The sequence below is a fragment of the Leopardus geoffroyi genome, chromosome X, assembly GCF_018350155.1.
Source record: "Leopardus geoffroyi isolate Oge1 chromosome X, O.geoffroyi_Oge1_pat1.0, whole genome shotgun sequence".
Lineage (NCBI taxonomy): Eukaryota > Metazoa > Chordata > Mammalia > Carnivora > Felidae > Leopardus > Leopardus geoffroyi.
In genome coordinates this window covers 33,618,204-33,642,638 of record NC_059343.1, presented here as the reverse complement: position 1 = coordinate 33,642,638, position 24,435 = coordinate 33,618,204, and the positions used below count along the sequence as shown (strand labels likewise).

General features: G+C 42.9%; 1 protein-coding gene across 3 annotated transcripts in view; it reads left to right on the top strand.

The window, feature by feature from the left end:
• The window catches only part of SRPX (sushi repeat containing protein X-linked), a 111,763-nt gene that overhangs the window by 63,625 nt on the left and 23,703 nt on the right, over positions 1-24,435 (top strand). For all 3 annotated transcript variants that reach the window (XM_045471729.1, XM_045471731.1, XM_045471730.1), the window contains 4 exons: positions 4,735-4,861; positions 7,805-7,926; positions 8,656-8,835; positions 10,397-10,530. In XM_045471729.1, coding sequence (XP_045327685.1) covers positions 4,735-4,861; positions 7,805-7,926; positions 8,656-8,835; positions 10,397-10,530 — 563 coding nt within the window. The remainder of the gene's footprint in view (positions 1-4,734; positions 4,862-7,804; positions 7,927-8,655; positions 8,836-10,396; positions 10,531-24,435) is intronic.

Sequence of the window (24,435 nt, the reverse complement as noted above, 5' to 3'; positions counted from 1 at the left end):
CTTGGGACTGGCATAGATTTACTTCCCTTACATTCTCTTAGTCAAAGTGAGTCACAAGGCTGGTGCAGATTCAGAGGGAGGGGAAATAGACTCTACCTCTTGGTAGGAGGTGCTGAATATATATAAGGGGATTATGAGTAGCCATCTTTGCCAGAAATTCACCACAATATTCTTTGTTTGAAAAAAAAGTGCTTAGAAATCATTAATTAAATACATCTTGGAAGATGCCATACAAGATGAAGAAGTTTGAAAAAAAACAGGTGTGATTGCTTATATACCTGTTCGGCCACTGTTAACAAAGCTAAAATCATAATGCTTTAAATGAGATACAGGTTCTATTCTCCTATAAACGTTTATGCTTAAGCAGCCTTGGGCAGTATCCGAGGCCCAACTCCTCCTCACTTGTTTTTCGGTCTAAGATGGCTGCTATAGCTCCCCCACCATATATCCACATTCAAACCAGGGTAGAGGAGGGAGGAAAAAGGGAAAGGTGCGCTCTTCCCACCCTTTTTAAAAGCACAACCCAGAAGTTGCACAGGTCACTTTTCCTCACAGCCCATTGGTGGAGCCCATCACATGACCACGCCTAACTTCAAAGGAGGCTGGGAAATGTAGTCTTTCTTCTAGAAGGCCAAAGGCCTAGGCAGACTTCTTTGACTACAAAAAAGGGGATCAGAGAGTAGGTAACTAACCAGTCCCAGCCACACTGACTGTACAGAGTGAGAGGAAGTTGGTGTGAAAGATCAGGGGATAAAAGAGGTGAGAGAAGTGGGGCGCCTCGGTGCTTCATTCTGTTAAGCGCCTGACTCTTGATTTTGGCACAGGCCACCATCTCACAGTTCCTGGGATCGAGCCCCACATGGGGCTCTGCACTGACAGCTGACATCTCAGAGCCTGCTTGGGATTCTCTATCTCTCCCCCTCTTGCTGTCCCCCCCCCAATAAATAAATAAACTTCACGGTGAGAGAAGCAGCAGGTAGAAAGCCAATTTGTATGTAGGAAGTTGGGAAAGGGACAGTGAAGAGTCTGTTTCTGTGAGGAGCCATGGCAACCTTTTACTTGGGTTAAGACTATCATCTTGCCTTAGAATGAGGCAGAGAGAGGGGACTCCACCTCAGGTCCCGCAGTCTCTGGTAAAGGTATTGCCATGCTCTGAAGCGCCGTTAATCATACGCCATCTTCAAACATGGCTCTCCGGTGGGAAACGCTATTTAAGGAAACATTTGAGGATGCAGTTACTTTATAGCCTCAGTTTAAAAGGTTTTTTTTTTTTTTTTTTTTTTTTTCCTCTTGGAAAAAAGTGACCTGCTGGCCAGGACACTGTCCTTTTGAACCTCTTTCTTATTTCCACCACCTACCTGGTTAGACGTGCGTGTTAAGGATTCCCAAGCTTCTCCAATAAATAGTAGGTGATACAGTGAAATATATTTGTTTCTGATATTTTATATGCAGAGGGGCAGCTAGAGCTCTGAGAAGGGGAACAGTTGGTCAGATGTCTCCTGTGCATGGCCTGGGTTCTCCCAGAAGTTTTAGGGCTTCCACACAGTAACTGGCTCTGCGGTCATCCTGACTCAACAGGGAATTGCAATTATGTTTCTACAGTAACTGTGTTCATTCATGGAAATTTGTGATCGCTTCTAGAAACCAATGAGGGCCATGGCTGTGTAATTATAGGCTTAGGTTTCTGGAACATCTGCTGAAAGGCAGGCTAGCTGGTCTCCTCAGCTGAATATGAGGGCAGCATGCTTGAGGGTGCAGCAGAATCTGCTCTTGAGGGATCGATGGCGAAGCTGTACCAGGCGACCCCAAAAGAATGTACGTGTTGGGAGGAAACTTACCGGGTCAGTAGCAGGCAGACACCCAGACGTGTTTGGCTTATTAAGATAATTAAAAAATATGTGATCATGTCTGAAAATCCCAGACCGTGGAGAAATTCCACAAGAGAGGAAATACTTCCTGGTATATAAATGGGGATGTTAACAACAATACTCAGTCTGGTGGGTGGCCGTGAGAAGTCAGTGACACAATGCATGGGGTGGGCAGGTAAGTTGGTTCCATAAACATTCGCTGTTATTTTTAATGATTGATTTTTTTCTTGTTTCTAGTTTGGAAGAGCACTGCTTCTGAAAAACTAGGCCAGTTTCAGCTAATCACTGTTAGCCTGGACATAAGCTGGCTCTGGGAAGCTCTGAGAGCCTTCACCCAGATAATCTAATTTAGAGCACATTTGCTCACAATGGCGGTATGAATGGTTAAATACAGAAAACCCAGCGTGTCTTCCAGATGTTTACTTTCCATGACACAGAGGCTAAATGTATCTCTTCACTCTGACAATGTCACCCCAAGAAAATAAGGAATCATCGTACAATTTTGCATTGAAATCTATCTCCTTTTCTCAGCCCATCCTTTTTTGCTTTAAATTAACAAAAAATATATATACTTTCTTTTTTATTTATTAAAAATTTTTTTTAATGTTTATTTATTTTTGAGAGACAGAGAGAGAGAGAGAGAGAGAGAGCGAGCATGAGCGGGGGAGGGGCAGAGAGAGGGAGACACAGAATCCGAAGCAGGTTCCAGGCTCTAAGCCGTCAGCACAGAGCCCATTGTGGGGCTCAAACTCATGAACTGGGAGATCATGATCTGAGCCGAAGTTGGCCGCTCAGCCGACTGAGCCACCCAAGTGCCCCTAAAAAAAATACATACTTTCTAGGATGAGATTGCCATCTAGATTTGACCAGCAGGGGGCAGGTACTATATACTCATCTTTGTGATTCCCCCAAAGCTGTGAAATGTTCATCTCAATTATAAATGTATGTCTTCTATCATCTATCATAACAGAAGTTAAAAGGATTATTTTTAAAAACTTAGCAAATGAAAATAGGCACCTCAAATGCATTTAAAGCAGCTTCCATTTTATCAGAACATGTATATACTTTATCAATTTTAGGAAGCATATTTGTTTACATTTTAATACCCCTGAAATTGGGATGCATCTCAAAATTGATTGTAACTTAGATGCAGTAAAATATGGTAATTATTCAATTTAGGATTAGCGTATTAAGGTTTGTAAATTCACACTCCATTGAAGCATGACATGGGAGGCATATGAATTTGCATAGCCGAAGGCGAAGTTGTTTACCAAGTTATTCATAACTTCTTGCCCTAAATAAAATGAGAAGTTATTAGAAAAGACATAGAAGGAGGGATGCCTGGGTGGCTTAGTCAGTTGAGCATCCGACTTCGGTCAGATCATGATCTCAAGGTTCGTGGATTCAAACCCCGCGTAGGGCTTTGTGCTGACAGCTCAGAGCCTGGAGCCGGCTTCAGATTCTGTGTCTCCCTCTCCCTGCTCCTCCCCTGCTCATGCTCTGTCTCTCTGTCTCTCTCTCAAAAATAAATAAACATAAAAAAAAAGACAAGAGAAAGCATATGAAGACTTTACGTGGTGCTTTAGTCTCTCAAGGATGTTTCTGACTCAGAATGAAATGACATTTCATTTTCATTCAGGTTGTAACATAGCGGCATTTAAATAATTATCAGTTGATGTCTAAAGCAATGCACATCTAAATGTTGTAACTTGCCAGCCTGTCTTTAAATATCTTCTCTACCTGTTCAGAATCATCAAATGGAATTTTCGAAAGTTTGAATTCCCCCTTCTTGTGATTTCACTTTAGCTACGACAAAATGAAACCCAACCCAGTGAGGATTGACATCTCATTTATTTCTAACCCTCATTATCAACCCATCCTTGATACTGAGGGAGCAGAAATTCTGTTCCCGGGTAGAGAAACTACCTGGGCAAATTCAGGAGGCCTTTGGAGGGCCAGAGGCAAGGTAAAAACTGCTTTCCCGAAACATAAAACCATGGGTGTCGTCCAGTGGTAGTTGGAGAGCACAGTGCAGACCATTGTTTGTTGTAAGCTATTGAGGAGTGGGGAGTGGACTTAGCCAGAGGAGAGAGGGCTTGTTCTAGGAGTAAGTGCTTGGACTTCAGTTACAATTCACACTATCACTGTTTACATGCCTGGCCTTAAATAAATCACTTAAGCTCTCTAAACCTCAGTTTCCACACTTGTAAAATAGAGCATTGGGTCGTTTCTTTAAGCCTCTGTACCATTTGCTTCTGCCTCACCGGGGGCGGTACCATTTTCTACCTCGTGTCCTATTTTATGTATGGTGACAATAATCCCCCCAGTAGACTGTAAACTCTTGAGAAGCACGTAATTCCCTTGCCTTTGTGCATCCCTAAACCTAGCAGTTGGAATGGTGCCTTGAGTAAGGCAGTCGCTCACTAGAGATGTGTTGCCTTGAATTGCATTGAACTAGAAGACAGCTAAGGTGCCCCTTTCTGATGTTCTGTCATGCTGTCCTTAAAGCAGGAGGGACTCCCTATGGCTGAATGAGTTCTAGCTGGGTGGCTGCAATGTTGTGAAGTCAGTAAGCAGAGTCTGGAAGCGTGGGGAGAAGTTGCCGTAGCTGATCAATTATGCTAGAAGACACCTTGCAAGGCCAGTTGATTGCGGGTCTGGCCCTGTGAGCTCTCAAGCAATCTTCAAAGCTCAGCAGGAGAGAAGAGGCAAGATGAATGGAGGGAAGAGAAATACAGAGGGGTGAACGAACTCTTTGAAAATGGGGAGCACGTGGAGCTACCGGCAGGTCAAATGCTGGTTGTTGCACCCCAAGCCGACAAGATATTTCTTCGTGATGGTGACTGTACTGTGGTTCTGTTTTCAGATATAGAACCTCCTAGAATCAAGTGCCCAAGTGTGAAGGAACGCATTGCTGAACCCAATAAGCTGACGGTCCGGGTGTCCTGGGAGACGCCAGAGGGCAGAGACACGGCAGATGGCATTCTAACTGAGTAAGTGCACCTTTGGCAGTGGGAAGGATGTTGCTTCTTTTATGAGAGACGTTTACTGTCCAGAGTGGGGAAGTGTATCTGTGCTGGTCCATTTATGCTTTCAGAGCACTCCTTTAGCAATTCCTCATTCATGCGCTATTTTTCTCCGTAGTGGTCTTCAGCACCTGGCCTACTGTATATTTTACTTATGTATTTGTTTATCGCCTGTCTCCACGATAGCATGTTTACTGCCATATCCCTAATGCCCAGAAACAGGCCTAGCACAGAGTTGGTACTCGGTAAATATTCGTCAAAGGAAAGGGAAGAAGGGAAGAAGAGGGATGGGAGGAGAAAGAGGACGCTAGCTGGTTAACTCTGGGATAAAATCACCCCCGTTGCCTGCCCACGGGGCTCCTACTGAAGCCCTTGGGCCTCACTAAGCCATCACCCGCCTCCCTGATAAGCCTCCGTGTGTCCCAGGTAGAGCCAGACGCTGCCCCCCTCCCCTTGTGCTCTGTGAGTATGGTTTAGTGCAGAACTTTCTATCCCTTGGATTTTGGCAACTGCTCCTTTCAAAACTTTGACTTCTAGTTAAATTTTTTTAAACTTGTGACCACAATGGGGAGCCTGGATGGCTTAGTCATTTGAGCATCCGACTCTTGATTTCAGCTCAGGTCATGATCTCAGGTTCTTGAGATAGAGCCTGCCGTCGGGCTCTGTGCTGACAGTGCAGAACCTGCTTGGGATTCTCTGTATCCCTCTCCCTCTGCTCCTCTCTGTGCTCTATCTCTCAAAAATAAATGAACTTAAAAAAAAAAATAAAAAATAGAGGCGCCTGGGCAGCTCAGTCGGTTAAGCATCCGACTCTTGGTTTCGGCTCAGGTCATGATCTCGCACTTTGTGAGTTTGAGCCCTACGTTGGGCTCCACATTGAGAGTGCAGATCCTGCTTGGGATTCTCTCTCTCTCCCCCTCTCTCTGCCCCCTCTGACTTTCTTTCTGTGTCTCTCTCTAAATAATTAATTTTCAAACATTAAAAAAAATAAAAATCAACTTGTGACTACATTAAAGACTTACAGAAGAAGTTTATAAAACCAGAGGAAGGGTCTTCAGCTTTCTTCCCCACCCCAACCCCATTCTCCGGGACCAACTGTAGTAATAGTTTGACATACATCCAGAATGCTTTCTCAAATGTATGGTTCCCTTTGGGAAAGTTCAGCTACATGTTGTTCTAGTCTAGCACCCGGGCCTGTCCCCCTGCAGCTGTCTGATTGGCCTTCTTGTTCCCTGGATGCCACTACTTCATGTCAGCACGTTCACATCTGTGCCTTAAAGTTCACGGCCCTGTCAGACCTCCCTACTTGAGTTTCCATCTGCGGACAAAGGATACCTCTGACTTACTGCCTCATGAGCTACACGGCGGGGAAAGCCTTGCTAGAATCCTATCAGGCTCACTGCGCAAGAGGAAATATCTTAAGCAATTATGGGCAATGAGAGAACATCTACTGGGAAGATGTTCAGTCTTCACCCCTAAGCTCGGAAACAAGTGCTTCCTGTGAATTCACTTATTGACTCCTGGTGATGGTTATTTTCATGTCGCAGATGAAATAGAGTCTCCAAGAGGTTAGCGGCCACTCATGTTTGAAGTATGATTCCTCTCAGGTTTTTTAAAATGTTTATTGAGAGAGAGAGAACGAGAATGATAACGAGAGAGAACACACAGGGGAGGGGCAGAGAGAGAATCCCAAGCAGGCTCTGCACTGTCAGCATAGAGCCTGATGTGGGGCTTGATCCCAGGAACCATGAGATCATGGCTTGAGCTGAAATCAAGAGTCAGATGCTTAACTCACTGAGCTACCCAGGCGCCCTGCTCTCAGGTTTATGTGCATTTGAATTGTGCTTCCTGAGGACCTTTGAGCATCTAAGACCCAAAGTGACACATTTCTAATGGTGGGATTTCTGGCACTTTCCTAAGACCCTTCAGTTCATACCTTATGAACAGACGCCCTGTCCACCTCTCTGGGAGGCTCTCTTCAGTGGTGACAATGATAATTTCACATATTCATTATTAGCAAATATTCTCATCATTGCTGAGAACTGTAGAGAGAAGGCCAATGAACCATCTGTTGGAAAACCAACCAACCTGGCATGTGATCATGCCGCACTTATTGGTATTCTCCTCAGACAGCCAAGAAGAAAGCTACTACAGTCGCCCTAGTTATGGGATCTTGAGTGAGTTCCCTAAACCTTTGATGCCTCAGTTTCCTCATCTGTGAAATGGAGATAATAATACCTATCTCATAAGGTTGTTGTGAGGTTTAATATGTGTAAAATGCCTGGAACTGTGCCTAAAATATGTATATAAGGTTTATGTAAGTACAAAGAACTTATTACTACACCGGGATAATCAAGGAATCACAATAAAGTTGCCTTTTGCTCAGGAAAGCTCTCCACTAGGCCAGAGAGCAAAAAAAGAGACAATTCTAGCACCCCCCTGCAGGCCCAAATTTCCAATGACTACTTGGACTATACCCTCAGATGATTTTCCTCACAGAAAATTCCCTCACCCTCTCCAGAGTGAGGCAGTTAAGGGTCCCCCTGGAACAAAGGTGGGCCTGGAAGAAGACTTGCGCCCTGGGTTCTCAGCATGCCCCATCATCTGTTCTACCTCCCAGTGAGAAAAATGAATCTAAATTTGCCAGGAATTGGCGACTTCCTTGTTCTGGTCTCAAACTGCTCTTCCAAAGCAGAATAAAGCTCAGGAAGTTCTGTTCTTCAAGAAATCTTTGTTCTAGTCAGATTGGCCTAATGGCTTTCCCTCAGTATCTCCACATCCAGGGCAGAGTGGGTGCTGAACACGTGCCCGTAATGATCATCGTTGATCCTTAGGCCCACAATGGCCTAGTTGTTGTTAGGCCCTTAATGATCATCTTTGGTGTTTCTGTTTTTTTCCCCCTTCTTTAAGTGTTATTCTAAAAGGCCTCCCACCAGGCTCAAATTTTCCAGAAGGAGACCACAAGATCCAGTACACAGTCTATGACAGAGCTGAGAACAAGGGCGTTTGCAAATTTCGAGTTAAAGTAAGAGGTAAGAATACTGCTTATTGGCTTTTTCCTCTCTTTACAGGAGCAAAGGGAAGTAGGCCCTCAAGCAAGAACCCTTTATGAACTCCTGCTGCCATAGAGATACTTGCCAGCTTTGGATTAGCCTCTGATGATGAGGCTAGGGGAAGTGGGCCATCTTAATGGCTGAATTTCAGAATACAACTCTGGATGAGGTTCAGTGCTGGCAGATTATTTATGAGGTCTGAGGGAGCAGTAAGCCAGTCTGGCATGAGCCCACAGCTGGCTGTCCCAGAAGAATCTTATTTTGATAACTTTTTCATCCCCAGGCTTGAGTGACCAGCTAAAGCCTCTAAGTCCTTCTATAAAGGAGGTTAGGAGCCCCCTAGCTTGGGCCATCAGGAGTCCATGTTCTTGGTGTTCCAGAACCTTTGTTCTCCCTGAAAAAAATATTTTTAAGATTTATTTTATGCCTCATGGCTTGGGCAGCTAATTCCTAACCATCTTTATTCTTTATTCTTTTGGGTTCAACCTCCTCATGTATAGCACAGGGACTAAACCAGTTGATCTCAGTGGTCTCATTGGTATGAATGGTAAACATTCCAAGGCCCACCCACTGGCCAGATAGTCATCTGTGCCCCCTCACTCATTCACAGGCCAGTAGAGAAGCTTGACTGCAAGACTGCTGCCTTCCCTGGTTACTCTGTGGAGGGTAGCTCAGCACTGAGCCTCCTCTGGCCTTGTGTCCCTACAGTCCGCCGCTGTGGCAAACTCAACGCCCCAGAGAACGGTTACATGAAGTGCTCCAGCGATGGCGATAATTACGGGGCCACCTGTGAGTTCTCCTGCATCGGTGGCTATGAGCTACAGGGTAGTCCTGCCCGAGTCTGTCAGTCCAACCTGGCCTGGTCTGGCACGGAGCCCACCTGTGCAGGTATGAGTACAGCCCTCTACCCAGCCAGCGGCAGAACCCGAAGACCCTTGGGTTCTGGATTCCAGTACAGGGAGCGAGGACTTCATTCTGTACACTTTGAAAGGTTCAGCGCCATCCCTCTTTATCTGAGGAGGGAAAATGGTCCCTGAATCTGGGGCAGCTCATCTCATCCACCTTCCTCCTTTGCCTCTGTCTGTCTCCTGATTTCTCTTTCATGCCCTCTAAGGAAGAAGCTGGAGGTGGGAACCCAGGGCCCGCCATTAGTGACTTTGCAAATTAGCAAAGTCCGCTTTAGGTACCCTTAGCCTTCCCTTCTACAAATGTGAGGGTCTTTTTTGGCAAAGCCAGGATACTACTGCGTATGGACAGTATAATGCCTGCTTTGCAGCACTGGCTTGAAAGTCACACAGACCGTGGGCATTCAGGATGTTTCCTCCTCAGGTCAAATGAGGAAGACCATACCTTACCTACTACTTGAGTTGTCGTAAGGAGTAAATGAGGTCATCCATTGAACAGTGGACTAGAGCAGTGCCTGTCACCGGGTAAGGGCTCAATGCATGTCCGCTCTTATTACCAAGGAACACAGATTGGGCTGGGTCATGATAATGGTGTGAAATTTGGACTAGCCAGAAGATTCTGGGCATATCTTTTATTTATATACTCCACTTCTCCCCCCCCCCCCACCCCGCATTTCCTGGTACTTTCTCATCTTTATGCTTCCTTTTAAACCCCAGCCATTCAGAGTTGGGTGAGAGAGAGACACATGTAGACCATCAGCTAATGCCCAGTGTTCTTCAGTTTCATACGTTAAGGTACAAATAACTTCCTGAGGCAGGGAGAGTAATGCCCATCCTCCAAAGATGTTCCACAGCCTAATCCCTAGAACCTGTGACTATATTACCTGTAATAATATATTACCTGCATCTATTACCTGAATAATATATTACCCAAATATATTACCTAGGACCTGTGACTATAAAGGGGACTTTGCAGAGGTAATCAAGGATTTTGAGATGGGGAGGGTAGCTTGGATTTTCCAGGTGGGCCCAATGTAGTCACAAGGGTCCTTATAAGGGGGAGGCAGAGAAAATGATGGAAGCAGAAGGTGGAGAGGAGAGAGAGGTGAAGATAGCACGCTGCTGACTTCCAAGATGCAAGAATGGTCATGAGCCTGGAAATGAAGGTGGCCTCTAGATGCTGGGAAAGGCAAGGATGCAGGTTCTTCCCTAGAGCACCGGGGGGAATGCAGGCCTGGCAACCCTTTGACTTTAGCCCAGTGAAAGTGATTTTAAACTCCTGATTGCCAGGACTGGAGGAGAATTTGGTGGGTTAAGCCCCTACAATTATGGTGCTCTGGGATAGCTGTAAGAAAAAAACTGATATACTTCCCCATTCCCCAACCCCGTGCTTCTTGGGACCATCTCCCACATGAACCACTTACAGGTGAAATTTTATCTTGGGGTTTACTTCTTGATGCATACACTTCTGTAGGTTCTCACAGGCTAGGTTGAGCCAGGACAAGCAGAGACTTTCTCACGCATCTGGCCATTTCTCATTCCAGCCATGAATGTCAACGTGGGTGTCAGAACAGCAGCGGCACTTCTGGACCAGTTTTATGAGAAAAGGAGACTCCTCATTGTGTCCACACCCACAGCCCGGAACCTTCTATACAGGCTGCAGTTGGGAATGCTGCAGGTGAGTCCTTGCAGCAGGGCAAAGGTGAGGGGGAGACCTCTCACAGGAAGGGCTCAGTGATTTCATTAAAAGCAAAGGCCAGATTCAGTGCCTCATCTAGTTACCACGAACTTGAGGAACTGGCACTTTCGAGCTATCTCCATTCATTTCTGGGTCTGGGGCATAACCTGCTTAACCTGGACTCACAGAGCTACCCCACTTGTTTTCCAACTAATAAGGTTTGTCTTCGCTAGTAAGCCTCATTCACCTGCCATCCAGAATAGTTGTCTTTGTTGAACTTGTCCAGGATATGCCTATGCTGGAGGTCATCAGTCAGTTGTTTGCCCAAAAGGAAGGAGGGGAGTCCAGGAGCCCTCAGGCCCCAGATCCTGCTCCAGGGAGCTTCCCCAAGTCTCTTAGAGTTCCTCAGAGAATGATGGCTCTCTTTAAGAACAGTGGTTCTCAAAGTGTGGTCTGTGGACCAGCAGCATCCGCATCGCTTGGGAGCTTGTTAGAGATACAAATTCTCCCCCATCGCAGACCTACTGGGTCTAATCTACATTTTAACAAGACCTCCAGGTGATTCCTAAGCAACTGAAAGTTTGAGGTACACTTTTCTAGAAATGTGCCTTTCTCCGTGATGTAAATTTTGTAGCTACAAAATGAGGCAAGCAGGGTCTTCTGAAAACAAACAAACAAACAAACAAACCAAAAACCAGAAACAGAAAAGGATAGAAGTAGATATTGCTAGATGTTGTCCAGAAGCTGCTATGCAACAAGAATGGCCAACCTGACTGAAAGCTAAAGAGGCAGAATGTTATGCTGGGTCATGGACAATGGTGCTTCACGTTTTTGTTTTTGTTTTTGTTTTTTTTTTCATTTTATTTTTTTCATTTTTTTTTCAATATATGAAATTTATTGTCAAATTGGTTTCCATACAACACCCAGTGCTCATCCCAAAAGGTGCCCTCCTCAATACCCATCACCCACCCTCCCCTCCCTCCCACCCCCCATCAGCCCTCAGTTTGTTCTCAGTTTTTAAGAGTCTCTTATGCTTTGGCTCTCTCCCACTTTAACCTCTCTTTTTTTTCCTTCCCCTCCCCCATAGGTTTCTGTTAAGTTTCTCAGGATCCACATAAGAGTGAAAACATATGGTATCTGTCTTTCTCTGTATGGCTTATTTCACTTAGCATCACACTCTCCAGTTCCATCCACGTTGCTACAAGGGGCCATATTTCGTTCTGTTTTTGTTTTTTAATTTCATCTATTACAGTGAATAAGACTAAGTATTTCAAACAATCTTGGTTTATTCAAAAGCTACAATTTTACGTCTCATATCAGCATTAATGCAGTGATAATGATAAGTCTTTCTTCCTTTTCCCCCGTGTACTTTTAGGGCTTCACGTAAACTCTGAAGAATCGTGCAAAATGTTTTAGGCTCCTTTGACAGGAACTCAACTCATTACATCTTTATTCCCAATCCCTACCACCTTACTTCCATCTTTGTAACCTTTTGTCCCAGCTAGGGACTTGCTCTCAGGGATCACCAGCCTACACGGCTCCACTGTGTGGGAAGCTGGCCTTGCAGGCTACATTACATGAGCATACATTTCCTGACTCCTTAGTTTCATAGAAAAACGAATAAGCCAGACAACTTGCTTTTCCTCTACGTTGGCAAACTATGGCTTTTGCGAGTGAAATTTGATTGGAACGCCACCACTCTCATTCATTTGTGCATTGTCTGTGGCTGCTTTTGCACTCCAGTGGCATAGCTGTGTAGTTAGGACAGAGACCATCCAGCCCCGTGAAGCCCAAAATATTTACTATCTGGCCCTTTACCAAAAACTGTTTGCTGACCCCTGTCTGAGTCTATCTCATCCTTTCGGATACTTGCTAAATTACTGATGAAATAGTTGTGATGCCAGCAGGCAGGGTCCAAGGACCCAGAGAGGCCGTCCCTTAGGACCAGCCAATCGGGTCCCAGTCTGCACACAAGAGAGAAATTAAGTAGGAGCCAGCAGGAGGTGAAAGTCAAGTTTACTGAAGGTATAGAAAGCGTGTAGGTACAGAGCGTCTGGGAGACTCAGAAAGGAAAGGAGAGTGTCCCATCTTTGTTCCGGGTCTGGGGCTTATACTGAGGATCGTGGTCTGGTGCACGTGCCCTCTCAGGCATCCAGGAACCGGTCAGAACAAAGACGAGGGCCCAGGTGTTAGTCTTTGGAGCCAGGAGATCTTGGCGTCGAGATATCTAGCGCTGGTGGTCTGGAATATGCCTGTGATGGCTTCCTCTGGTCGTTCTCACCTGGTCCTTCCTTAAATGTTATCTGTTCGAAAGAAGTCATTAATTTCTTGTCCCTTAGGAGGAGGACATACACTATTTGCATTATAACATATGTGTAAAGCGGGGGTGCGAGAATAGCAAGAATGGAAGCAGGAAGAGGAGCAAAAAGCAGATTTTTAGAGAGTCCTTCAGTTGGCCTGTCTCGGTTGGACAAGATATTTGGTATCAAGGTCCTCATGTGTGACCCCCATGACATATTTACATTGGCATTTTAACCAGAGCTTTCAAGGAAAGGTTTGATTGAGATAGGTGGTTCAGTTACAGTAATAAATCTATGTATTTTTATACTTTTTACCAATTCTGTTACCTTATAGAGAGTTGTTTCAGTGCAGTGGTATTGTAGTAAAATGCGTGGTGTTGTAATGACTCAGGAGTTTAAATTTTCTTTCCCCATTTAGCCAGATTCATCTTACATTACTTTCATGTTCCTTATTGCCATTGCTGTTCCTGATGTGACCTCCAGGCACATGGTTGAGGGCCACATTCCTGAAGCTCTTGCCAAGGGCCAACTTAGAGGATTGGAACTTGCTTTTCTTTCTCTGCCTCTTTTTTAATGTTTATTTATTTTTGAGAGAGACAGAGCGTGAGCGGGAGAGGGGCAGAGGGAGAAGGAGACACAGAATCCGAAGCAGGCTCCAGGCTTTAGGCTCTGAGCTGTCAGCACAGAGCCCGATGCAGGGCTCAAACCCACGAACCATGAGATCATGACCTGAGCTAAAGTCAGATGCTCAACTGACTGAGCCACCTAGACGCCCCTGGGATTTTCTATATATAGTATCATGTCATCTGCAAATAGTGAGAATTTTGGATGTCTTTTATTTCTTTTTGTTGTCTGATTGCTGTGGCTATGACTTCCAGTAGTATATGTTGAATAAAAGTGGTGATAGTGGACATACTTCTCTTATTCCTGATCTTTAAAAAAAAAAATTTTTTTTTAATGTTTATTTATTTTGAGAGAGAGAGAGATACAGCATGAGCTGGGGAGGGGCAGAGAGAGAAGGAGACACAGAATTGGAAGCAGGCTCCAGTCTCTGAGCTGTCAGCACAGAGCCCGACGTGGGGCTTGAACTCACGGACCCCGAGATCATGACCTGAGCTGAAGTTGGACACTTAACCGACTGAGCCACCTAGGCACCCCCTCTTACTCCTCATCTTAAGGCAAAAGCTCTCAGTTTTTCACCATTGACGATGATGTTAGCTGTGGGTTTTTCATATATGGCCCAGGGGCACCTGGGGGACTCAGTCAATTAAGCATCCAACTCTTGATCTCATCTTAGGTCTTGATCTCACAGTCATGAGTTCAAGCCCCGCATTGGACTCTATGCTGAAGGCTTGAAGCCTACTTAAAAAAAAAAAGACTACAGAAAAACAGTATTTTCATATATGGCCTGTATAATGTTGAAGTATGTTCCCTCTAAACCTACTTTGTTGAAGGTTTTTATCATGAATGGATGTTGTACTTTGTCAAAATGCTTTTTCTTGATCTGTGGAGATAATCATATGGTTTTTATCCTTTCTCTTATTGATGTATCACATTGATTTGTGAATATTGAGCCATCTTTGCATTGCAGAAATAAATCCCACTTGATCATGGTGAATAATTTTTTTAATGTATCCTTGGATTTTGGTTTGCTAATACTCCATTGAGAATTTTTGCATCTATGTTCATCAAAGATATTGGCCTATAGTTCTTCTTTTGTGGTGTCTTTATCCGGTTTAGGTATCAGGGTAATGCTGTCCTCATAGAATGAATTTGGAAGCTTTCCCACCGCTTTTATTTTTTGGAATATTTTGAGAAGAATATGTATTAACTCTTCTTTAAATGTTTGATAGGATTCAACTGTGAAGCCAACTGGTTCTGGACTTGTTTCTTGGGAGTTTTTTGATTACTGATTCAATTTCATTGCTGGTAATCAGGCTGTTCCAGTTTTCCATTTCTTCTTGATTCAGTTTTAGGAGGTTACATGTTTCTAGGAATGTATCCATTTCTTCTAGGCTATCCAATTTGTTGGCATATAGTTTTTCATAACATTCTCTTAATAATTATTTGTTTTTCTGTGGTGTTGGTTGTTATTTCTCCTCCATGATTTTTGCTTTAGAGTGCTCTCTTTTTTTCTTTTTTTGATTAGTCTGGCTAAAGGTTTATAAATTTTGTTAATCTTCTCAAGAAATGAGCTTCTGGTTTCATTGATCTGTTCAGTTGGGGGTTTTTAGGTTGTATTTCATTTATTTCTGCTCCAGTCTTTATTATTTCCTTCCTTCTGGTTTTGGGTGGGTTTTTTTCTGGTTCCACTCACTCCTTTGGGTGTTTTTTTTTTTCTGTAAGATTACGTTGTTTGAGATTTTTCATGCTTCTTGAGGTAAGCCTGTATTGCTAATAAACTTCCCTGTTGGAATGGCTTTTGCTGCATCACAAAGACTTTGGACCATTGTGTTTTCATTTTCATTTGTCACCATTTATATTGTGATTTCCTCTTTGATTTCTTCCTTGAGCCATTCATTGTTTAGTAGCATGTCATTTAACCTCCATGTATTTGTTTCTTTCCAGATTCTTTCTTTTCTTATAATTGATTTCAAGTTTAATAATGTTGTGGTCAGAAAAGATGCATGGTATGACCTCAATCTTTTTGAATTTGTGAGACTTTGTTGTGGCCAAACATGAGATCTGTTCTGGAGAATGTTCCATGTGCACTTGAAAAGAATGTGTATTCTCCTGTTTCGGGATATAAAGTTCTGAATATATCTGTTAAATTCATCTGGTCCAATGTGTCATTTAAAACCATTATTGTGGGGCGCCTGGGTGGCGCAGTCGGTTAAGCGTCGGACTTCAGCCAGGTCGCGATCTCGCGGTCCGTGAGTTTGAGCCCCGCGTCGGGCTCTGGGCTGATGGCTCGGAGCCTGGAGCCTGTTTCCGATTCTGTGTCTCCCTCTCTCTCTGCCCCTCCCCCGTTCATGCTCTGTCTCTCTCTGTCCCAAAAATAAATAAACGTTGAAAAAAAAAAATAAAAATAAAACCATTATTGTCTTGTTGATTTTCTGTTTGAATTGGCCATTGATGTAATGAGATGTGAAAGCCCCCTACCATTATTGTATTCCTATTGGTTACTTCCTTTATGTTTCCTATTAGCTGCTTTATGTATTTGAGTGCTTTCATGTTGGGTGGATAAATATTTACAGTTATATCTTCTTGTTGGCTTCTCCCCATTTATAATTACATAGTTCCCATCTTTGTCTCTTGTTACAGTCTTTGTTTTTAATGTCTATTTTGTCTGATACAAGTATTGATACCATGGCTTTCTTTTCACTTCCATCTGCGTGATCAATATTTCTTCATCCTTTCACTTTCTTTTTTTAAAAGTTTATTTATTTTTGAGAGAGAGAGTGAGGGAGGGGCAGAGAGAGAGAGAGAGAGAGAGAGAGAGAGAGAGAATCCCAGACAGGCTCTGCGCTGTCAGCACAGAGCCTGATGTGGGGCTCGAACTCACGAACCATGAGATCATGACCTGAGCCAAAATCAAGAGTCAGTTGCTTAACTGACTGAGCCACCCAGGGGCCCTCTATCCCTTCACTTTGAATATGCATGTGTCGGGGCGCCTGGGTGGCTCAGTTGGTTAAGCATCCGACTTCGGCTCAGGTCATGATCTTGCGGTCTGTGGGTTCGAGCCCCGCGTCGGGCTCTGTGCTGACAGCTTAGAGCCTGGAGCCTGTTTCAGATTCTGTGTCTCCCTCTTTCTCTGACCCTCCCCTGTTCATGCTCTCTCTTTGTCTCAAAAATAAATAAATGTTAAGAAAAAATTTAAAAAAAAATATGCATGTGTCTTTAGGTCTGAAGTGAGTCTCTTGTAGGTAGCATATAGCTGGGTCTTGTTTTTGTTTTTTTTTTTTTTTATCCATTCCATCACCATACGTCTCTTTTGATTAGAGTGTTTAGTCAATTTACATTCAAAGTTGTTATTGATACATTTGTACTTATGCCATTTTGTTACTTATTTCATGGCTGTTTTTGTCTTTCTTCTGTTTCTTCCCTTGTTCTCTTTTCTCATGAGTTGGCTTTCTTTAGTGATAGACTGGGATTCCTTTCCCTTTATTTTTGCATATGTAGTACTGTTTTTTTTAATTGTGGTTACTTTGGGTTTATATGTAACCTCTATGCATCTTAAGTTGATGTTTGAGTTTGAGACCATTCTAAAATCACTAAATTTTTACTCTTCTCTGCTCCCAGGTTTAGGTATGTGATGTCAAACTTTACATCCTTTTATTTTGTGAATCCGTTGACTGATTTAAACAAATTTTTTTTAATTTATTTTTTGAGAGAGACACAGAGCAGCAGGGCAGAGAGAAAGGGACAGAGAGAATCCCAAGCAGGCTCCACACTGTCAGTACAGAGCCCGATGCAGGGCTCAAACTCATGAACTGTGAGATCATGACCTGAGCTGAAACCAAGAGTCAGATGCTTAACCAACTGAGCCACCCAGGTGCCCCCTTTGACTGATTTTTGTAGATATAATTATTTTTACTATTTTTTTGCTTCATACTTTTCTTATTCTTGATTATGGTCTTTCCTTTTTCCACTCAAAGAATCCCCTTTAACATTTCTTGTAAGGCTAGTTTAGTGGTGACGAATTCCTTTAACTTTTGTTTGTCCAGGAACCTCTTTATCTCTCCTTCTATGCTGAATGATAGCCTTGCTGGATAGAGCATTCTTGGTTGTAGGTTTTTCACTTTTAGCACTTTGAATATATTGTGCCACTCCCTTCTGGCCTGCAAGCATTCTGCTAAAAAATCAGCTGATAACCTTATGGGGTTTCCCTTGTGTGTAACTGTTTTTGCTGATTTTTGTCATTTTAATTACTCTGTTTCTTGTTGTGGCCTTTCTTGGGTTGATTTTGCTGGGGGTTCTCTGTGCCTCCCGGACCTGGATTCTGTTGCCTTTCCCAGATTCAGGATGTTTTCAGCTATTATTCTTTCAAATAATTTTTCTGCCCCCTTTTCTCTCTCCTCTTTCTCTGGAATCCGTGTAATGCAAATGTTATTATGCTTGATGATGTAACTGAGTTCCCTTAATCTATTTTCGTTTTTTACTGTTCTTTTTTCTCTATTCTATTCAGCTTGATTGCTTTTCATTACTGTGTCCTCCAGGTTGATGATCTGCTCTTCTGATTCCTCTAGTCTACTATTAATTCCATGTAGAATATCGTTAGTTCCAGTTAAGTTCATCTCTGATTGGTTCTTTTTTATGTTTTCTCTCTCTTTATTGAGGGTCTCACTGAGGTTCTCCACTCCTTTTTCAAGTCCAGGTGAGTATCTTTATGACCATTACTTTAAATTCTCTGTCAGACATAATACTTATCTCCATTTATTTTAGCGCTCTTGCTATGCTTTTGTTTTCCTGTTCTTTCATTTAGGACATATTCCACTGTCTCCTCGTTTTGCCTCTCTGTGTGTTACAAAAGTGGGATATATTTCCTTCTCTTCCTTTAGTGCCCTGCAGTGCAATGTACCATGTTCACCAGAACCTGTTTGCCCTTTGTGGACAGGACTCGGTCCCTGTGTTTTTAGTGAGCCAGCCCAGGGCTGCCTTGGACCTGAGTTGGGTCAGACCAGACGTTTGCCAGAACTTCAGGAGCACCGAACTGCAGGGTGCTCTCTCTGTGTTGTGCCCTGAGAAGTTTTCATTGGTGGGCGGTGCCTGTAGTCAGACAAGATGTCTGCTCCCAGCCTACTGCTGGGGCTGAAGTTAAACTGGTGTGTGTGGTTTTCTTCCCCTCTCCCTGGGGCAGGAGACACTTTGACATGGTGCTTGCCCCTGTTGGGGTTGCTTGCACACTGCTGTACTTGGGGCACCACTTCGGATGGACTCCTGCCAAGGGTGTGTTGGAGGGGGTGGGGCCACAGGAGAATATTGGGGCAGAAGGGAGTTGCACAGTGCCAGCAAGGTGCCAGGGCAAGATAGCAAGATAGATGAAGAGTGTTAGTGCTGCACTGGTTCCTGCAGGTGTTGGTGTATCTGGGCTGGAGGGCTTGGGTGGGAAATGGGGCCCTCCAACTCTTTTGGTCTTGGAGAAGTCTGTCAAAAATCCCTGCCCCTCCAGCACATGCGTTGAGCTTAGGAAATAAATCTTTTCCCTGTATACCCCAGGCATTTTTCAAACTGCTGCTTTTCTGCTGTATCTCAGCAGGGCTTTTTGTTGTGCTTTAAAAAAAATTTTTTTAATGTTAATTTATTCTTGAGAGAGAGAGAGAGAGAGAGAGAGTGGGGGGGGGAGGGGCAGAAGTAGGGAGACACAGAATCTGAAGCAGGCTCCAGGTTCTGAGCTGTCAGCCCAAAGCCCGATGCAGGACTCAAACTCTAACTCATGAACCTCAAGATCATGACCTGAGCCGAAGTCAGAAGCTTAACCAACTGAGCCACCCAGGCTCCACTGTTGTGCTGCCTTTTTAAGGGTGGGGACTCAGTTTCCTGTAGCCTTCACATCTGAGCCCACTGTTTCAAGTTCCATGTATAGAGCCCCACTATACGGATTCACAGAGTTGACCCCTGTGCTTTTCAAACCAAATATTCTGGGGACTCATCTTCCCAGTGCTGGTCCCCCATGCCTGGAGTACCTGTTGTGGGGTCTGTTACTCTCCCCTTTCCACACCCACAGCATTCCTCCTTCCCATGGACAGTCCCACCAGTCAGTTTGTCTCCTGATTGCATCTCTACCCTTCCTAGCCTCTTTGCTGTGGCCTCTTTCCTATATTTAGCTGTGGAGAGCCTGTTGTGCCAGTCTCTGGGTCATTTTCTGGTTGTTTTCACTGATCTAGGTGTTATCTAGACTATGTCAAGGAGCTTATTGCCTTTTTTTTTAGCCCTAGGATATTTATGGTTTCAGGTTTTACATTAAGTGTTTAACCCAATTGATTTTATTTTTGTATATGGTATAAGATAGTAGTCCAGTTTTCCCAAGACCATTTATTGAAGAGACCATCTTTTCCTTTCCCTATTTTATACTCTTGGCTCCTTTGTCATAAATTAGACCATATATGTATGAGTTCTGTTCCATTGATCTATGTGTTTTTATGCCAATACCATACTGTTTTGTTTACTATAGCTTTGTAATATAGTTTAAAATCAGGAATCGTGATGCCTCCAGCTTGGTTCTCAAAATTGCTTTCGGTTTTCAGGATCTTTTGTAATTTTGTACAAATGTTAGCATTGTTTGATATATTTCTATGAAAAATGGCTTTTGAATTCTGATAGAGATTTCACTGAATCTGCAGATTGCTTTGGATAGTATGGACATGTTCACAGTATTAATTCTTCCAGTTCTTGAAGATGGAATATGTTTCTATTTGTGTGTCTTTTTCAGTTTCTTTCATCAATGTCTTATGGTTTTCAGTGTACAGGTTTTAACTTCCTTGGTTAAATTTATTCCTAAATTTATTCCTTGGAAAACAATTGGGATTGTTTTCTTAATTTCTCTGATAGTTTGCTATTAGTGTACAAAAAGGCAAAAGATTTTTGTATGTTGATTTTATATCCTTTAACTTTACTGAATTCATTTATTAGTTCTAACAGTATTTTGGTGGAGTCTAGGGTTTTCCATATGTGTCATCTGCAAATAGTAAGTTTTACTTCCTTTCTAATTTGGGTGGCTTTTATTTCTTTTTCTTGTCTAATTGCTCTGGGAAGGACTTCGAGTACTATGTTGAATGAAAGTGGTGAGAACGGGCATCCTTGTCTTGTTCCTGATCTTAGAGGAAAAGCTCTCAGCTTTTCACCGTTGAGTGTGATGTTCAATGTAGGCTTGTCATATATGGCATTTACTATTTTGTTTCCCCTATAACCACTCTGCTGAGAGTTTTTATCCTAAATGGATAGTGAATTTTGTCAAATGCTTTCTCTGTATCTATTGAGAGGATCATATAATTTTTATCCTTCATTTTGTTAACATATTATATCACATTGATTGGCAGATGTTGAACCATCTTTGCATCCCTGAAATAAATGCCACTTGATGTTGGCATATGATTCTTTTAATGTATTGTTGAAATACAATACATTATAGGTTCGCTAATGTTTTGATGAGGATTTTTGAATCTATGTTCATCAGGGATATTGGCCTGTAATTTTTTTCCTATGGTGGCCTTATCTCATTTTGGTATAAGGGAAATGCTAGCCTCATAAAATAAGTTTAGAAATGTTCCCTCCTGTTCTAAATAATCGGAATTCATGATAGCTGCTCTTCCAGTTTTGTGGAGGAAGAATTTATTAATTATAAGGGAAAAGGAATGTAAGGAAATAAACAATTATAGTAAACTTAAAGAGGGAGAGAGGTACAGAGAAGAACAAAGAAGGCTTGACATATCGAATCAGGTACTTACAACATCCAACCTTCTGGCTGGCGAAGCCCTGCTGAACAGCCTGACTGGAGTCCCAGCTGACGGTCCTGGGTGAAGCATCCTCCCCTCAGGTGAGACTTCCAACCAGCTCTTCCTGCCAGGGCAATATATACACTACCTGTGTGTCATTTATGGTTAGTCGTTAAGTTTGTCCAAGCGCAGTCCCGAGCAAGCTGGGTTTTTTTTTTTTTTTTTTCTGTTTCTCTTATCATACCTCACAATCTTAGGAGTCTGGGAATCTGCATATACCTCTTCCCTCCCCGATCCATTCCAGGAGGCCAGCCTGGTCTGACTCAAGGAGGAAGATGAGGCACATTAATCCCTCCTGGCATCAGGAACAGAAGAGCCAGTTCTGATCCCGAGGCCAGATATGGAATACAAGCCAATTAAGCCCCCGTGATTGTATATGTGCAGCTGTGGGCAGAAATGGATGCCAAGTCACATAAACAACTTCTATACAGAACACTTGCTCTTCTGTTTGTTGGTGTTGTTGTTGTTGTTGTTGTTGTTGTTGTTTTGGAAGCACTTGAGAAGGATCTGTATTTTCTTTGAATTTTGGGGAGAATTCACAAGTGAAGCTGTGTGGTCCTGGTCTTTGGTTTGTTGGGAGGTTTTTGATTAACAATTCAGTATCCTTACTAAGTAATAGGTCTCTTTAGATTTTCTATTTCTTCATGATTCAATCGTAGAAGGTTGTATGACTCTAGGAATTTATCCATCTCTTCTAGGTTGTCAAGAGTCTCGATGTGTAATTATTCAGAGTAGCCTCTTATTATCCTTTGTATATCTGTGTTATCAGTTGTAATGTTTCCTCTTTGATTTCTCATTTTGAGTCCTCTTTTTTTCTTTGTGAGTCTAGCTAACGGTTTGCGAATTTTATCTTCAAGGAACCAACTCTTATATTCATTGATCTTTTGTATTGGCTTTTTAGTCTCTATTTCATTTCTTTTCTTCCAATTTTGGGCTTTTCCTTTTTCTAGATCCTACAGGTGTAAAGTTAGGTTGTTTTATTGAGCATTTTCTTGCTTCTTGAGATAGGCATTTATCACTCTGGACTTCTCTGAGAGGACTGCTTTTAGCTGCATCACATAGTTTCTGGTACATTGTATTTCCATTTTCATTTGTCTCAGGGTATTTTTTCAGATTGCTCTTTTGACTTGCTGACTGTTGCTTGTTCAGTGGCCTACTGTTTAATCTTCAATATTTGTGAATTTTCCAGTTTTCTTATAATTGATTTCTAGTTTCATACCACTGTGGTCTGAAAAAATATTTGATACGATTTCAGTCTTCTTAAATGCATTAAATGTTTTATGGCCTAACATATGATCTATCCTGGAGAATGTTCCATGTGTCCTTGAGAAGAATGTATTCAGTTGCTTTTGTATGGAATGTTCTATATATATATCTGTTAAGTCCATCTGATCTAACATGTAGTTTAAGGCCAGTGGCTCCTTATTAATTTTCTCTCTGGATGATCTATGCATTGTTGTAATTGGAGTATTAAAGTGTCCTATTACCAGGGGCACCTGGGTGGCTCAGTTGGTTGAGCATCCAACTTTGGCTCAGGTCATCATCTCATGGTTGGTGGGTTCGAGCCCCGTGTCAGGCTCTTTGCTGACAGCTCTGACCCTGGAGCCTGCTTTGGATTCTGTGTCTCCTTCTCTCTCTCTCTGCCCCTCCCCTGCTTGTGTGCTTGCTTGCTCTCTCAAAAATAAATAAACAAAAAAAAATCCTTAAAAATTTTAAAAAGAAGTGTCCTATTATTGTACTGCTGTTTCTCTCTTTAGGTGTGTTAACATTTGGTTTATATATTTAGTCGCTTCTATGTTGTGTCCATAAAGATTCACAAATGTTATATCCTTTTGTTGGATTGATCCCTTTATCATTGTGTTCACTGTATGATACCCTTCTTTGTCTCTTATTAGAGTCTTTGTTTTTTTTTTTTTTTTTTTTTTTTTTTTTTTTTTCAACGTTTATTTATTTTTGGGACAGAGAGAGACACAGCATGAACGGGGGAGGGGCAGAGAGAGAGGGAGACACAGAATCGGAAACAGGCTCCAGGCTCTGAGCCATCAGCCCAGAGCCTGATGCGGGGCTCGAACTCACGGACCGCGAGATCGTGACCTGGCTGAAGTCGGACGCTTAACCGACTGCGCCACCCAGGCGCCCCAAGAGTCTTTGTTTTAAAGTCAGTTTTGTCTGATGTAACTATAGTTACCCCAGCTCTCTTTTGGTTACCATTTGTAAGGAGTATGTTTTCTTAACCGTTTACTTTCAGTCTGTGTGTGTCCTTACATCTGAAGCGAGTGTCTTATAGGAAGCATATATATGAGTCTTGGTTGTTTTTTCTTTTTTTAAAATTTTTTAATGTTTGTCTTTGAGAGAGCGAGCAAGCATGAGTGGGGTAGGGGCAGAGAGAGAGAGGAGACACAGAATCCGAAGCAGGCTCCAGGCTCTGGACTATCAGCACAGAGCCTGACACGGGGCTTGAACTCACGAACTGTGAGCCAAAATTGGACACTTAACCAACTGAGCCACCCAGACACCCCTTGTTTTTTTACATATACATACATTCAGCTACTTATGTCTGCTGATGGGAGAATTTTGTTTAATTTTTTTAATGTTTATTTTTGAGAGTGAGAGAGACAGAGTGTGAGCAGGGGAGGAGCAGAGAGGGAGGCACAGACTCTGAAGCAGGCTCCAGGCTCTGAGCTGTCAGCACAGAGCCTCACACGGGGCTTGAACTCACAAACCGTGAGATCATGACCTGAGCCGAAGTCAGATGCTCAACTGACTGAGCCACGCAGGTGCCCCTGATGGGAGAATTTAATACATTTACCTTGAAAGTCGTTATTGACAGATATGTACTTATTGTCATTTTCTTAATTTATGGCTATGTTTTTTAAAATATTTTTTAAAGAGAGAGGGAGAGCACGAGCTGGGAGGGGGCAGAGAGAGAGATAGAGACAGAGGATCTGACGCAGGCTCTGCACTGTCAGCATAGAGCCGGATGTAGAGTTCAAATTCACACACCATGATGAGATCATGACCTGAGCCAAAGCTGGATGCTTAATCAACTGAGCCACCCAGGCGCCCAAATTTCTGGCTATTTTGTACTACCTGGGTTTCCTTACTTCATCTCTTGCTCTTTTATTTGTAGTTTGATGACTTTAGTAGTATGCTTAGATTCCTTTCTCATT